This window comes from Diabrotica virgifera, chromosome 2, assembly GCF_917563875.1.
Source record: "Diabrotica virgifera virgifera chromosome 2, PGI_DIABVI_V3a".
In the NCBI taxonomy this organism is placed as follows: Eukaryota; Metazoa; Arthropoda; class Insecta; order Coleoptera; family Chrysomelidae; genus Diabrotica; species Diabrotica virgifera.
In genome coordinates this window covers 39,072,400-39,090,119 of record NC_065444.1, presented here as the reverse complement: position 1 = coordinate 39,090,119, position 17,720 = coordinate 39,072,400, and the positions used below count along the sequence as shown (strand labels likewise).

Sequence of the window (17,720 nt, the reverse complement as noted above, 5' to 3'; positions counted from 1 at the left end):
GGTCATTTTAGGGGTATCTCCCGCTCGCCTAATAGGAAATGCTATTGCTTGCTATTACCTTATGATTTTGATATTTGACGTTAAAGATCGGTTCCGTAATGCGGAAATCTTGAAAAGAACGTTTATAACAACGATGATCAAACGTTTTTTATTATTAGTTTTTACTTCCTCCCCATTAAAACCACTATACACTGACAAAATTTAAAAAACATACAAAATGCATGATCGGAGTTTTTTGAGCAGGAGTGTATTTTTAAATTCTAGGAAGGTTTTTGATAATATTCTTCCCATAATTTTTCAGAATAATTTCTTTTCCTTTTTTGAGAACGATTTCTGGAGTGGAAATCAAAACTTCAAACATAAATTAATTAAAATTTTAATTTTCATTACACCAGTAATTGTGGCTCAAGCTCATATAAATATAATACTTAAATTAGATATGCCACAGGGAAAGAGTTTCAAAACCTTGCTAGTGTTTACTTATTTTCTATTATTCATTTTTAATAAAAAGCATTAATTTTAAAAACAATTCTTACGTTAGGTCTAATCAAAAATGTTTTAAGTCCGCAATTTTTGAACTGTGGTACAGTTTCCCCCTTGTCAGTTGGCTCAATTAAATATTTTTTTGTTAGTAAGTCCTTTGTTATGTTGGTAATGTGGACCATCCTGAAAAAGTCAAGGTTATATTAAACACAGCAATTCATCAATTGTGATCGTTAATTAATAGCATGGTTATAACAGAACAAAATGCAAGAGTATAACACTAATTTTATTAAGATTAGTAGAGCTGGAGAGTCAGATAAATAGAAAAAGTAATGGAGTTTAAATACCTAGGCATCACACTATCTAGTTAAGGAAAGCTCGAAACAGAAGTGGAAGAGCAAGTGAATAGAGCAAACAGAGCCGCAGGTTGTCTTAATAAAACCATGTGGAAAAATACAAGCATAAAAAAGGCAGAATTTACAAAACAGTCATTAGACCAATAATGACATATGCCGCAGAAACACGACCTGGCGCAGAGATGACAAAAAGAATGCTAGAATAGTAGGGATAAAAACCCTTAGAAAAATCGATGGTAAGACACAATGGGACAGAGCTAGTAGTAAAGATAAAAGACAGAGACATAAGACAGAGATGTAAGGAGAAGAACGGAAAATAATGCTTAAAAAATAGAGGAGTAAACTGGAACAATCAAGCCAAATGACAACAAATAAAGTAGTAAAGATGACGAGAAATGGTTCCCCAAAAGGAAGACGATCAGTGGGAAGCCAACCAAAAAGATTGAATGACAATTTACTGGAGGCACATTGCAAAACAGACAGAGTCATCTCCAGATACAAAAAGAAAAAGAATAAAAAGAAGATTTATTAGATCTAGTAACCTTAGGTATAACAAGAGGACTTTTAAGTTTCATTTTTGTTTGGTTTGATCCCTGCACAAACCAAATATTATTATTTAAACATATACTAGTGTACACTTCAATTTAATTTACCCTGCTCGTCCTTCACTTTCCATTTTATTGGCGATATCAACGTCCTTGGACCATATATCAAACTGATATTTGACAGTTCCTATGATTCCGCTAAGTATTTTCCCGCTATGAATCCCAATCCGCATGTTGACATTGAGATTGCGCTTTTTCCTAAAAAATGCTATAATGAAGTACATACATAAGAAGTTATATTAGTATGTGGTATAAGAATTAACATTTTACCAAAAATTTTATGAAATGACAATTTTATTTAATTCGGTGTTTTATAAGTACTTTTCATTTTTACGGATATTCGAGTTTCGTATGTCGCGTTTTATAAGTAAATATTGAGTTACCCATTTAACAGAAATAAATAATTAACAACTAGCTGACCCAGCACACTTCGTACTGCCTCAGTAGATAAAAACAAACTTTTGTATACAATAAAAGGTTTTATTATTATTTTTAATTAATTACACATGATGTTGGAAGTAATAAAGTTTAGTTAGAAGTAACAAAATAAAGTTTGTATTGCAACAGTTACAATCTTAAATTTGTTTATCTTATAATGAATATTACAGCTTTATTTAATCTACATTCAAAACAACCCTGTATTTATAATTGGGTTCGGAGTTGTCCAAATATATAGGTGTTGATTAATCAAAATAAAATTAAATAAAAATAAAAAAACTGAATAAAATCAAATAAAATTAATAAATAAATAAAATAAATAAAATAAAATAAAAGCAAATAGAATCTAATACAAATAAATAAAATTTAATAAAATGAAATAAAATTAAAAAATAAATGGAATTACAAATGAAATAAAATAAACGAAAATAAATAAAATACCTAAATTAAATAAAATTAAACAAAACTAATTAAAATTAAATAAAATTTTATAATTTGTTGCTTGTTTTTTTCGTGTGCTCAAAACTTTTCTCCTGATTGCCGTTTGTCAGAAAAATTCGGTTCAGAGATATTTTTTGAAAATTTCGAAAAATTAAAAAATTCATATTTTGCCCAATTTAAGACCAAAAGTTAAACAGTTGCACTTTTCTTCGATATAATTTGTTGCTAGTTCTTCTTCTGTCCTCAGAATATTTCTACAGCTTAAGATATTGTATTTCGGACACAGATTGCGCTAGAGAAAAAATTTTAGTACGTTTCTGCTCGGAGCAAGGAGTACACTTGCTTAATTTTGTATTTTTAACGTCATTATTGTGAGAGTTATGACGTCATACGCAACCCCCTTATGTATGAAATATAGATAACAATCTACTCCGAGTCCGGTCGAATATATCTGCCAAATTTCATAAAAATCGGTCAAGTCGTTTCGGAGGAGTATGGCAACAAACGCTGCGATCGGAGAATTTTATACATTTATACAGGGTGTCCAGAAACTCCACCGACAAACAAAGACAGGAGATTCCTCATATAATTTTAAGACATTTTAACCCAATTCATCTAGTCCGAAAATGCTTCCTGGGGGAGCTAGAGCTCTTTGAAGATGGCGTCTTGCTCTAGTTTTTCTTAAATACCTCCAAAATGCTTCCATTTAGAATAACAAAAATTTGTACGCATATTTATCTTCCAGAGATAAATCGATTTCATCCATTGTGAATTTCTAGTACCGGTCATAGCGGTCCGTTTTGGGTAGTGCAACGGTTATTCTATCGCATAACTTTTTTATCTTTAACTTTTAAGCATTTTTGATACTGAATTATTATATTGTGAGATATTCTAGTACTAAAATGAACTCTTGATTTAAGTCGGTAGGACACACCGGTTTCTAGAAAAATAGATTTGAAAATTTTTCGTTTTTTGAATTTGAAAAAAAATTGTAAAATTTTCAAAAAAATCGGTGTATTTTACCAACTTATACCAAGAGTAACTTTTACTACTAGAATACCTCATAATTTAATAATCTTCTTCTTCTTCTTCTTCTTTTTATATAGACAATACTCTGTCTGTTTTTCAATGTGCCTCCAGTAAGTTGTCATTCCATCTTTTTCGTGGTCTTCCCACTGATCGTCTTCCTATTGGGGAACCGTCTCTCGCCGTCCTTACTACTCTATTTGTTGTCATTCGGCTTATGCGGTCGTTCTATTCTACTCTTCTGCTTTTCACCCAGTTATTAATGTTGTGCACATTGCATCTCCTTCGTATATCTGCACTTCTAGCTCTATCCCACATCATCTTACCATCGATTTTGTGACAATTTTTTCATCTCTGCTGTTTCTAGCATTATTTTTGTCCTTTCTGTATCAGGTCGTGTTTCTGCCGCTTATGTCATTATTGGTCTGATGACTGTTTTGTAAATTCTGCCTTTCACTTCTTTTCCGATGTTTTTATTTCTCCATATTGTTTCATTCAGGCAACCTGCGGCTCTGTTTGCTTTATTTACCTGATATTCCACTTCTGTTTTGAGCTTTCCGTAGCTGCATAATGTGATGCCCAGATATTTAAACTCCATGAGTAGTTCTATTATTTGACCCTCCAGCTCTAATTTACACCTTATTAGATCTGTTGTTATAACCACGCATTTAGTCTTTTTTGGGGAAATTAACATGTTAAATTTTCTAGCGGTTATATTAAATTCGTGCAGCATACGTTGTAAATAATCTTCACTTTGAGATATTAGTATTGCGTCGTCTGCATAGCAGATTATTTTCAGTTGTTTTTCTCCCATTTGGTATCCTTTTTTTGTTCTTACTTTTTTTATTATTTCGTCCATGATCAGGTTGAACAACAGAGGACTCAGGGAATCTCCCTGTCTTATCCCATTGCCAGCTTCAATTGGGTCAGTTAGTTCTTCATCTACTTTTACTTTTATTGTGTTGTTCTGGTAGATATTTTCGATCGTTTTAATTATTCCTATAAGTACCTCTCTTGCGTATAATACATGGATAACGTCCTTTAATATGACCCTGTCGAATGCCTTCTTAAGGTATACGAAACATAAGTATGCCCGTCTGTTGTATTCTAACGATTTTCTTGAATCTGCCTCATTATAAATATAGCGTCGGTGCATGATTTTCCCCACCTAAAACCTTGTTGTTCTTCTGCTAATGTTATAATTTTATTCAGTTTGTTTGTTATCATTTTGGTCGTTAATTTTAGTGTTGTGTTTAATAAATTAATTCCTCTGTAATTTAATAATCTAAAGTCACAAATTCTTAAAAATTAAAGACAAAAATATTATGCGATAAAATAACTTTTGACCTACCCAAAACGGACGCATATGACCGGTACTAGAAATTCGCAATTAATGAAATTGATTCATCTCTGGAATATAAATAAACGTACCAATTTTTGTTTTCCTGGTTTTTTTTTTAATTTTTTTTTTTGGAAATTCAAAAATCGAAAAATTTTCAAATCGATTTTTCTAGAAAACGGTGTGTTCTACCGAGTTAAAGCAAGAGTAACTTTTAGAATTAGTATACCTCATAATTTAATAATCCAGTCTCAAAAATATTTAAATAATAAAGATATAAAAGTTACGCGATAAAATAACCGTAGCCCTACCCAAGACAGACGCCTATGACCGGTACTAGAAGTTCACAATAAATGTAATCGATTTATCTCTGAAAGAAAAATATGCGTACCAATTCTCATTTTTCTAAATAAAAGCGTTCTGGAGTTATTTAAGCAAAACTAATTACAAGACGCCATCTTCAAAGAGCTCTAGCTCCCTTAGGAAGCATTTTCGGACTACAAGAATTGGGTTAAAATGTCTTACATTTATCTGAGGAATCTCCTGTCTTCGTTTGTCGGTAGAGTTTCTGGACACCCTGTATATTATATGTTAAATATATAAATGACTATTAAAAAATAACGGTTGAAGTTAAAAAGTGAAAATTTGGGTTTGTATGTATCTTTTGGTTCTACATCGTATAAAATTAAAAAAGAAAAGTTTGTCCAATAAAATAAAAAATAATTGTGAAAATTAATTCTCACTTAGTTTACTCGTACCAACTCAGAAACCTTCCCGGGTTAATGTACAACAACTTTGATTAAGGTCATCATAATATGATGAAATGCATAGTTTGCGAGTCTATAAGGTACATACATACATACAAACATTCATTTTTATTTATATAGATATGTATAGCATATAATTAGCAAACACGTTAAAATAATAATTATACCACTTAATTTAATACTTCCTAAGTACTTTTTGCATAACCCCGACTTAAAGATATATAAAGCAAATCACATTTGAGGACCTAATTTTCATAACCCCACATGTCCAAAAATATTTTTTTTAGAGGAGAGATGTTTCTAATTCCTTATTTTAAAACGCATTGCCTGTCATGTTTATTGCTGATCAAAAACTCATATTTCCAGTTGTTAATATCTAATATTTAATGCAAAAAAAATGTTTAAAGCAAAACCCCACATCTGATATGTGACGGTTATAGCAAAACCCCACATTTTCTAGTCATCCATAGAGAAGTAGGTATTCCAATCACGTGACTTAAATACATGGTTTTGATTTGATTTTACATGGTTGACAGTACACAATCTTAGGTTAGTTTCAGAGGAAGGTTATAATTTAATGTTGGTTTGTGCTTAATTGAGTAAAATTATGAGTTTAAATGAAAGTAATTTAGATAGTGAATTAATATTAGTTGGAAGAGCAAGTTCTGGATCACGAAAAAGACAAAAAACAGTTCCAAAGCGTCAACTTTTTAAGGAAAAGAGATACGCTGCTCCTGCTGGTGGTTGTGTGTTCATAGGTTGCTTACATAAAGATAAAGCTTTTAAATGTGTAGTTCGGCCTAGTGATGCCCGTGCATTTCGGAAGACTCTTTATTCGAAAGCCGAAAAACTTTTTTAGGACCAATTAGTTGGTAGGTTCATAATAACAAATAACGTTCAACGTCGGAGGTCCCGTTATGCTAAACTATAGTAAATTGATTTGATCAAAACACCACATATCCAAACCTGTTATGTTCATAACCCCACATGTGACATGTGTTTCATGCATAACCCCACATCTAACAACTTTTATATCAAATTTTTAATTTGTTATACCACTTTCTACACAAGTAAGTAGTTTTCTTAGCTCATAAAACAATACTGAATTATAATTATACTACATAAATATGTTGTGGTGAAATAATATAGGTGAATCGGTTTTTTACTCTCCTGAAAAAATAGCCACTGTGGACATGTGGGGTTATGAAAATTAGCTCCTCATTTGTTGGTGCCATCAGCTGCACCGTCCGAAGGACGTCCAGCAAACTCTGCAGTGTGGCTGGCTCGTTTATCTATTTCGCCCGGCGCGTTCGCCAATCTTTAAAAAAGTAGTTTAGTATGTTTCCTGGAGCGTTCACCAAACTTTTGAAAATGAAAATACACTAATAATATAATTATTATTATCAGATTAACTCATGCATAAATTAATCTATTGTGGAAAATTTTTTATTTCAACATAAAGATCTCCATAAATACGCATACATATAGCGGTTGAACAATGTGAAAACCGAGTAGATTGAAGAATAACTTATTTTAAAGTTCGTGGGGTCAGTTTGATTCTTAATAATATATATGCTTATGTAGGAAATATACCTAAAAGCTTGAAAGAAGGATGGGTTAAGCCGATTCATAAAAAATGAGATAAGGCAGAGGCATAAATGAGATACTGCAAAATTATCGCTGCATCTCGACGTGAGCGAAAAAAAAGGAGGAAGACCGAAAACAAAATGGTTGATGGACTCCAAAAGGCAAAGTCAGAGAAAAATATTCAACAGGAGACTGGGCCGATAGATGTGAATAGAGACTGGGAACAGAAAGGTGCAGGACGCTATAAACTGTTTGGGGCTATTTTGATACAGAAATTGTAAAAAATATATAGCATAAAAGCTCCTATCACTTATAAATCATCAAAAATTATTACAGGTATGAAATTGAATTTTTCCTAGCGCCTTCGTAAAACTTTTAACAATTGTGAATAGAGTGACACTAAAATTTTGAGTACACTGTCCTGGCGCATTCGCCAAACTTTTAAAAATTTGCTGAATTTAAAGTGAAAGTTAAGTCGCATTACAATTTGAAGTATGTCTGTAGTCCACAGTACATAGTCCTTTTTAGAAGATGATTACAAATGTCTTAAAAATCGTCTTAACTGCTTCGTTTGAGCGAGTCTACCACTTTCTGAAAAATTTCAGAGTGCAGGTTGAACACGTTTCCGCGTCCCGCGATATTAACATATTTACGTTGCCGGACTAACGAGACGCGGCTGTAAATTTGTCGTACAAGAGATCGACAATCTTTATTAATTAAATATAAGTACTTTAAATTGAAAATTAAGAATAAAAAAAAATTAAGAATAAATAATACCGCGCTGAGCAGATGGGACGTGAATTGTAAATTGTAGAATTCCCTCATCTTCCTTAGTCTCAGCATCCGTATGGCTTGCAAATTGTAGAAGCCTCGGAGGTGTAACCAGAGAAGGTTCCCATTGTTTTCATTCTGGTGGGATGTAGAATAGCATTATGTTGTTTTATATGCCATTAGAGTGAAAACTTAGTCTTTTTGAAAATTAAGAATTTTGTAATAACAAAATCGTAGAGTCCGACACCAGCAAGCTGTCACTCTAGCGCGGTAGATTTGTTATTACAAAACTCTTAATGTTCAATTTAAAGTGGGTACTGATATTTAATTAATAAAGATTGTCGATCCCTTTTCCGACAAATCTACAGCCGCGTTTCGTTAGTCCGACAACGTAAATATGTTAATGACACGAGATGCGGAAACACGTACAACCTGCACTCTAAATGTTTCAGTAACTGGTAGACTTGCTCAAACGAAGCAGTTATGACCATTTTTAAGACTTTTGTAATCATCTTCCAAAAAGGACGATGTACTGTGGAATAATACAAACGTACGCATTTTATAGCGATAGATATCATCATCATCAGGGCTTTTCATTTCGGGTGGAATGTTTGCCGCTCTTACTTAGAGCTCTCTGATTCGCTTATTGCGGTGAATCACTCCTCATTCCACATGTATGTTGTCAAATTTTGTTGTATGGCTTGGTTTTCTTCACAACTTTCTTCCACTCACTTCGATATGTGCATAGTTCCCTCCAGTTTCTCACTTCCAGAATTTTGATATCTCTCATGACCTGGACCTCCCATCTCTCTCTGGATCTTCCCCTTGGTCTTTCAGTTTCTGGTTTCCATCTTGTGATCTTCTTAATCAGTAGGCCGTTTTTCCTTCTCTTTATGTGTCCCAAACATCTCAGCCTCTGTGCTTTAATAAATCTAACTATATCTTCTCCCTTCATTATGTCTCTTAGTCCATGATTCATTCTTCTTCTCATTTCTCCGTTGTCCATTCTTATCGGACCCATAATCCATCTGAGGATTTTTCTTTCGAATATTCTCAATTAATTTTTCTTCATGTTTTTTCGTGAGGCACATTGTCTCAGCTGCGTTGATTATAATTTAGTTCACTAATTGCAAATGGTAAACAATAATTCGGGCAATTGCATATTTAATTTGATGATCGAATATATTTCTTTATTCTCAATATTTTGTAAATATTCCCAGCGCGTGGCCTGATACCAATACTAGTGCCACTGCTGAGAAAGAGTATACAGTTAGAATCATTCACTAGAGTCAATTCAACCAGGCAAGATGTGCCTTTAAAATCATTCCTTCCAGTCACCTCCTACAATCAACATGTAGCATCATAGTAGTCTCAGTTTAAATTTTATACGAAGCATATCGGTAAAGCAACTTCTCCCAGGGTTTAACCTAGCGTAATTATATATTAATAAATCATCTACGTACATTTGGGTTTCATTAAAAGGCGAAAGATCACCAGCTGAACCCGAAGATTATACATGGTGATATATATATAGCGATAGATGTAGATCTGTCAACTTCTTATATAAAAATCTTACCGTACTGATGCAATTATAGCGATCATATCTAATCCTAAATCGACACATGCCTCTGCTGAATTTGTAGCAGCGTCTGGAGGAAGGCCAGCGACGCAATAATAGCAGTCACCTAAGAATTTTATCCTCGTCACCTGCCGCTTCTACAAAGACAAAAATATTATGGTAGAAGATATCGTGAAGGAAGTTAAATTTTTATTAATAGTAAATATAGTATTAGTGAACTAAAAAGACTTACATACTCATCTTATTACATACAAAAGTGGACAACATCAATCTCAAATAGACTATTTCATGATAAGGAAAGAAGACATGCTTGAATGCAAGGACTTCAAGGTAATAGTTAGTGAGACAGTAAGCCAACAACATAATAAACTGCTTGTTCTGGACATTGAAGTAAAAAGTGAAGCTAAACCAAAATATCGGAGAGGACCACAAAAAATCAAGTGGTGGATGCTAAAAGATGAGAAAGAAGGTCTATTCAGGGAAAAAATAGTAGACAAAATATGTTGGAACATAAAAGGATGCCCTAATACAATTTAGAGAAAAATGGCCAGTAGTATTAGAAAGACTGCTATTGAAATATTTGGAAAAACGTCAGTAAAAAAGTTTGAGAATAAAGAGACTTGGTGGTGGTCAAACGAATTATAAGGAAAAATAAAAGAGAAGGGAAAATTATATAAAAAGTGGCAAGAAACCAGATCCGACACAGACCTATAAAACTATATGGTGGCAAAAAAGGAAGCAAAAGTAGCAGTAGCAAAAGCCAAAGCAGAAGCGTTATTCAAACCTATTTGATCAACTTGATACCAGGGAAGGCGAAACGAAGATATATAAAATAGCCAAACAGAGAGCAAAGAAAGCAAAAGATTTTAATCAGATTAGATGTATCCGAGATGAAAATAATAAAATACTAGTTCACGAAAAGGATGTCAAAAAGAGATGGAGAAAGTACTTTGACAGCTTATTAAATGAAGAATTTGACAGACAGCCTGTAGAGTCAACGGAGACAGTAGCAGCAATGGTTACCAAAATAACAAACGTGGAAGTGGTTCAAGCGCTTCAAAAAATAAAGAAATGAAAAGCGGTAGGACCAGATGATATTCCTGGGGAAGTATGAAGAGCATTGGGAGAGACATGAACAAGGTGGCTAGCAGGTTTATTTAATAGAATTATGGAAGTTTGACAAATGCCAGATGAATGGAGAAGCAGTATACTAGTACCTGTCTACAAAAACAAAGGAGATATACAACAATGTACAAACTACAGGGCTATAAAACTGCTTAGCCACACCACGAAAATATGAGAAAGAATAATTGATGGACGGATACGTGAAGAGACCGAAATATCCGAGAATCAGTTTAGCTTTATGCAGGGCACATCAACAACAGATGCAATTTTCATTATAAGGCAGTTGATGGAAAAATACAGGAGTAAACAAACAAATGCTCATATGGTATTCATTGATTTTGAGAAAGTATATGATAGAGTTCCTCGAGAGATTCTGTGGTGAGCACTCAATAAGAAAATAGTCCCTGGTGAATATGTAAATATTGTGAGGGGTATGTATGAGGCAGTAACGACTAGTGTTAGGACAGGTGTGGGAGAGACTGATAAATTTCATGTAAAAGTAGGATTGCACCAAGGCTCGGTGCTTAGTCCATATTTATTCTCATTAATTTTGGACCAGATAACAGCAAAACTACAGGGTAACATTCCATGGTGCTTAATGTATGCTGATGATGTCGTGTTAGTAGGAAATAGTGAAAGAGAACAAAAACTGGAACAGGGGAGACAAGCTATGGAGGACAAAGGTTTAAAACTTAGTAGGACAAAGACAGAGTATTTGCAATGTTCATTTAAAGATGGAAGTACTACAAATAAAATGGTATCTTTTGATGGTGAACTGATTGTAAAAAGCAATAGTTTTAAGTACCTGGGATCGGTATTACAGAGAAATGGAGAAATAGATGGAGATGCATGCAGTAGAATTAGGGCTGGATGGATGAAGTGGATGGAAACGAGTGGTGTGCTGTGTGACCGGAAAATTCTAATAAAGTTGAAGGGAAAATTCTATAAAACAGCCATAAGACCCGCTATGATTTACGGAACTGAATATTGGACAGTGAAAAAGAAATAGGAACAACGAATGCATGTGGCAGAAAGGAGAATGCTTAGATGGATAAGTGGAGTGACAAAAAAGGATAAAATTAAATGCCAAGAAATTGATGCCAAAATGAGAGAACATAGGTTGAGATGGTTTGGTCACGTTCAACGTCGAGACGCTAATCACCCAATACGAAGAATTGTTGAAGTGCAGATTTCTGGAAGGAGTAGGAGAGGAAGACGAAAGAAGACGTGGGGGGAGACGATTAGGCAGGACATGTTGGTAAAGGGGATTAATATTGGTATGACCCAAAATAGAATTGTATGGAGAAATGCAATTAGGGAAGCCAACCCCGCATAGCGATAGGGCAAAGAGAATGATTATGAGTAAATATAGTATTAGTAAAGAGTAGTAAAGATAATATGAACTTCGGCATCTTATTTATAACGTACAAAGAGCGAGTGAAAAAAGCACTTAACCTCATCATAAATAAAACAAAATGGATGTTTATGAGCAAATCTTAAAAATCTGCCAGACAATTGAAGATAAAAAAACCTATTAATTCAACACGTAGACTCATATGACGTATAACTTGGAAGAGTCGTAAACTCTAAATGGGATCAAATAACCCAAATAAAATCTAGAGCTGAAAAGGCCAGAGCAACATTTAACAACATGAGAAATATATTCGCCCTTTGCGACATATCACTCCCACTATAAATACAGCTGCTAAAATACTATGTATTCCAGTCTTGCTGTATGACACAGAGGCCTGGACAATAACGGAAACACTAACGAAAAAGCTAAAGGCATTCGAAATATGGGTGTATCGACGTATCTTCAAAATATCCTGGACGACTCACACTACTAATGTTGACGCATTGTGCCGAATGGGAAAACAAAAGGAAATCGCTTTCACAATTAAGAAACGGAACCTTGAACACCTCGGTCATTTTATGAGACATGATAAATATCGTATCCTACAACTGATAATAATAACTGGTAAAATAGAGAGCAAACGCGGACCTGGAACAAGAGGGCATTCATGGCTTTAAAACTTACGCCAATGGTTTGGACTAACATCGATCGATTTATTCAGAAACGCAGCAAACAAAATTAAAATTGATATGATGATAACCAACGTCCGCAACGCACGAGACACATGAAGAAGAAGTATTACCTTTAGAACTCTTCTAAGATTTGAACAGTTCAGACATCGTCAAAAAAATATCTGAAAGGGTTGCTCTTACATAGGCTAAGATTACGTTAAACTACTGAGCAGTGAAGGTATCCCTATTACGTATCAATAAAAAAGTGAATGCTCAGTGTAGTGCTTGAGCAAGTAAATAGGATAATAGAGTAAAACTCTAGGCGTTAAAAACAAAACGAAAAAAATCTGGTGAAAGTAGTTGTTCGTTAAATTTCTAAGTAGAGCTGTAAGCCCCCAATTAATGTGTTTAATTAAAAAGAAGGAAGAACAACAAAAAATAAAAAAATTAAGACGTATTTATTAAGTTAAATCTAGATCCAGCATCAATTGAAGCCAAAGGTAAAAAGCATAGACTACGCTGACTCCAGCTCCTTTAAATAAAAGATTATAATTAAAAAACATAAAATATTTGTAATGGAAATAAAGAAACCGAAAAGTAGATGACTATAAAAGTTCAAATAAAAAATCTCTGTCAATGAGTTTCATATTGATATGATCTAATATAACCATTTATTAATAAAAATAAAGATAATAAATAACTTTTGGATTCGTACGTATCATGGTAAAATAAATAGTGCAGTACGTTATACATATCAAAATGTTTACCTACATCTGAACAATCATCGAATAGTCCAAATAGTTCGTTCAAAGTATCTAACAGCTCAGTTATTTTCAATGTGCCAGTCATTTCTGTGTAATTTACTATATCGGCAAATAGAATCGATACGTTTTCATGTTCGTCAAGCAAGGAGTTGCTAAAAGATAATAAAAAAGTTTAAAAAAATAATACTTAAATCAATGTAATAATTGTTAACCACTTATTTAATAACACTTGCCTAAACTCGTTTTTAAGGAGGGCTGCACCCTTTTTTGTGGTACGTAGATATACAACGATGACGCTTTTCCGACGCGCGAATCATGATTCCTGCGCGAAACATGGAAGTCCAAGTTAATTCCGAGAACTTCTATCGATTGCCCTTACAATTTGTTTCTCGCTATTGCAAAAGCCAAGATTAAAACGCGGTATACGCGAGACCAAGACATCCTCTTTTTGTATTTTTCCTTGATGATCGTTTTCTCACTGATATTATTCGTTAGCCTTTTCAGTCAGTCTCTTTCCATTGAACAGTTGAGGTTGATTAATGTTACGCAGCAAGATGATAACTTATCCTTGTTTTAAAGAAAATGACGTCAACCTTGCAAAGTAACAAGACACTTACTCAACACACACACTACACATTACACTAGGTACCTAATGGGAAAAATCCACTCTACCATGCCAATGGCCATTAGTTAAAGGCATTAGCTAAAAAAAATTGTAAATTATAAGGTTTGAGTCCAGCGATTCTAATGAATTCAAAAATTCTGTAGCATAGTTGACTAATGCCTGGTTGCACCAACAGATCTTAAGCTCCAGCTTAGCTAAGCTCTACTTATAGATAGGGCCTCCTTGAGTATCACTTAGATAGCAGTATAATATTAGATTCTTACCTTATTATCAATCACTTATATCTATTATTATATTATGGTATTCTTATGCCTGGTTGCACCAACAGATCTTAAGCTCCAGCTTAGCTAAGCTCTACTTATAGATAGGGCCTCCTTGAGTATCACTTACGTTGCACCATAATTTTAGATTCTTACCTTATTATCAATTATATCTATTATTATATTGTGGTATTCTTATTGTAATATATTATAATTATATTATATTAATTCTTATGATATTCTCGACTTAAGCTTAAGATCTGTTAGTGCAACTGGGCATTAATGTAATATATTATACTTATATCATATTAATTCTTATGATATTCTCGACTTAAGCTTAAGATCTGTTGGTGCAACCGGGCATTAGTCATTTGTACAAAAACTTTCTTGGAAGTAACTGGATGGTTACTATAAGTCACTGACATCTGTATTTTTGTTTGTTCTATGTGTTTGCTGAACCAATAATGGTTATTGAACTTTTGTGTTAAAATGTCTGCAAATCACGCTAAACAAGCTCCATTTTCTAGTCTGCTTCTAGGCTTTGTCTAAGTTCTGTTTCTATTTTTTTAAGTTTTTCAACGTCTCTCAGCGTGTTGAGGAATTTTATTGATTCAAATGCCTTTTTAATGCTTTATGGATACTTCTTGCGCCCTTTCCAATAACATGTTTACTCCTTCTAACTTTATTAATGATATTTTAACAATTTTGATGATTTTGTATGAATTTTTTAAAAATTGTTGTAAACGGTTGTAAAACCGGAAAAACTGTGTAATTCATTAACGGCATTTTACCTTATACAGGGTGTTTAGAAACTCTACCGACAAACAAAGACAGGAGATTCCTCAGATAATTTTAGGATATTTTAACTCAATTCACCTAGTCCGTTTTGGGTAGGGCAACAATTATTTTATCGAATAACTTTTTTATCTTTAACTTTTAAACATTTTTGACTCTGGATTATTAAATTGTGAGGTATTCTACAACTAAAAGTACTCTTGTTTTAGGTCGATAGGATACACCGTTTCCTAAAAAAATCGATTTGAAATTTTTTTTTGAATTTCCAAAAAAAATTTAAAAAAAAAACTATTTAGAAATCTGAAAACTGGTACGTTTATTTATATTTCAGAGATGAATCGATTTCATTAACTGCGAATTTCTAGTACGGGTCATATGCGTCCGTTTTGGGTAGGTCAACGGTTATTTTATCGCATAACATTTTTGTCTTTCATTTTTAAGCATTTTTGACTCTAGATTATTAAGTTATGAGGTATTCTAGTACTAAAAGATACTCTTGCTTTAAGTTGATAAAATACACCGTTTTTTTTTGAAATTTTTTTTCAATTTTTATTTAAATTCAAAAAACGAAAAATTTTCAATTAATTTTTTCTAGAAAACCGTGTGTCCTACGGACTTAAACCAAGAGTACCTTTTAGTACTAGAATACCTCACAATTTAATAATCCAGTGTCAAAGATTCTTAAAAGTTAAAGACAAAACAGTTATGTGATAAAATAACCGTTGCCGTATCCAAAACGAACGACTATGATCGGTGCTAGAAATTGACAATGGATGGAATAGATTTATCTCTGGAAGATAAATATACGTACCTATTTTAGTTTTTCTAAATTGAAGCGTTCTGGAGGTATTTAAGAAAAACTAATTACAAGAAGCCATCTTCAAAGAGCCCTAGCTCCTTTAGAAAGCATTTTCGGACTAGGCGAATTGAGCTAAATTGTCTTAAAATTATCTGAAGAATCTCCTGTCTTCGTTTGTCGGTAGAGTTTTTGGACACAATGTATAGTGCGTTTTAAATTTTACTACTTACTCAAAAGGATTTTGCAAGACGTGTCCCGTTTTTATAAAATGCTTCGTAGTCTCTATATACCTCTCCTTCACTTTGTTTATCACATATTCAGGTATAATACTCTGCATAAGATGGTCCTAAAACAGAAAATATATAAAGACTTATTTATAAATTTTAATTTCTATAGGAAAATAAACACTTACCACCTGCTTTTTTTCATGTTTTAATAAAAATGTTGACATAATGCTATCCCTTCTATCTAGGAAACTCCTCCTTATCACAATTTCATTCATGTATCTGTAGTAAACACCTAAGCAATTCATAAAAAATGCAAATATGGCGTCAGAAGTTATCTAAAAATGTTTGTGTTATTGAGAAATAGTCAATATTTGTTATTGATTTCATAGATGTGGATCAAAGGGTTATTAGTTGATGAATTCGAAAGAAATTTCATTTATTGTGTAAATAAGATACAAAAATTAGTAAGAAGTTTACAACACTTTCAACATATTTATTTCTTAATTGGTTTACCCCCCTTCTCTTTAGTTAATAAATATAATTAGAATTTTACACATCTATAATATTCTGCAACAATATTTTTTGGCACATATAAGTTTTTCCGATAGAATTTGTGACCGAGAGGTTGTCTACCTTCCAGCCACACCCTAGTTGGAAGTTTTTACGTTGGCATGAAGTGAATCTCTGTAAAATTTTAACGTTCTATAAAATTATTAACAACAATTTATTATAATACCAATTTTATAACATTTAAAAGGTTTTCACTTTTCAGCGTAATCTAGAATATAAGTAGGTACGCATCAGTTTTAATAGATTAAACCAAGAGTACATGATATATTCTACGATCCGAATAGGAGGTAAAAATGTACCCATCTGCTTGCCGGATGAAACATTTTTTTTTATTAACCCTTAAGTACTAACACCCCGTCTCTTAGACGGCATCGCTTGTCGAAAGTGAGATAGTTCCATTCCTAGAAAATTTTGAAGGTCACCCATTTATGACTTTTCAAGTTGGGTTGTTCTTTAGTAGTACTGAATTTGGCAATTTGCGGCAGGTTGTTATTCGCAAGATATTTAGGCTCAAAGTGTAATTTCCGTCTAATAGACGGGGTGTTAGTGTTTGTGCCCAGTTCGTCATTACACATAATGTGCCCCAGTTCGTCAAAAAACATCAAATAAGGGAATAAAGACCCTGAGGAAACTCTTTTGAAATGGTATAATGAGGTAGAAGACGACATAATCGAAGTGGAATCAATTTGTGATTAAAATGTTGCCACTGACTACCATTGCTACACTGTACTAAATATAGTACCTGTCAGTATTTTTTTTTTGTTTCAACATTTTTTGAAAACCTTTTTATTTTCATTTTTCTAACTCTTTGTTTAACTTGATTATAAATTTCTATTAAGATTCTTTAATTTGTTTAATTTTTATAACACGTTTTTAGGAGTAAAAAGGTACACAAACAATCCTTCCATTCTTGTTATAATGTTTTTTATTTTAATAAATACAGAAAAACTAGATTAACTGCTGTGTTTTTTAGATAATCAATACTTTCAGTAAGTCACCGAGATATTTTTTTGCATTAAAATATTTAACAAAAAAATATTATCAGTAGTAATTGCACAAGAGCTCTAAAATTATTTAATTTTTCCCGAGTGTCACTTTGGCAGTTTTAATTTCACGAGCCGAAAGCGAGTGAAATTAT

General features: G+C 33.0%; 1 protein-coding gene across 4 annotated transcripts in view; it reads right to left on the bottom strand.

Annotated features, from left to right (window-relative positions):
- Positions 1-17,720, bottom strand: part of LOC114327672 (adenylyl cyclase X E) — an 89,293-nt gene that overhangs the window by 33,116 nt on the left and 38,457 nt on the right. For 3 of the 4 annotated variants that reach the window (XM_028276353.2, XM_028276355.2, XM_050642543.1), the window contains 6 exons: positions 16,198-16,347; positions 16,016-16,131; positions 13,314-13,458; positions 9,390-9,529; positions 1,493-1,642; positions 537-666 (listed from right to left, as the gene is read on the bottom strand). In XM_028276353.2, coding sequence (XP_028132154.1) covers positions 537-666; positions 1,493-1,642; positions 9,390-9,529; positions 13,314-13,458; positions 16,016-16,131; positions 16,198-16,347 — 831 coding nt within the window. The remainder of the gene's footprint in view (positions 1-536; positions 667-1,492; positions 1,643-9,389; positions 9,530-13,313; positions 13,459-16,015; positions 16,132-16,197; positions 16,348-17,720) is intronic. The other variant, XM_050642544.1, reaches the window with a different exon arrangement.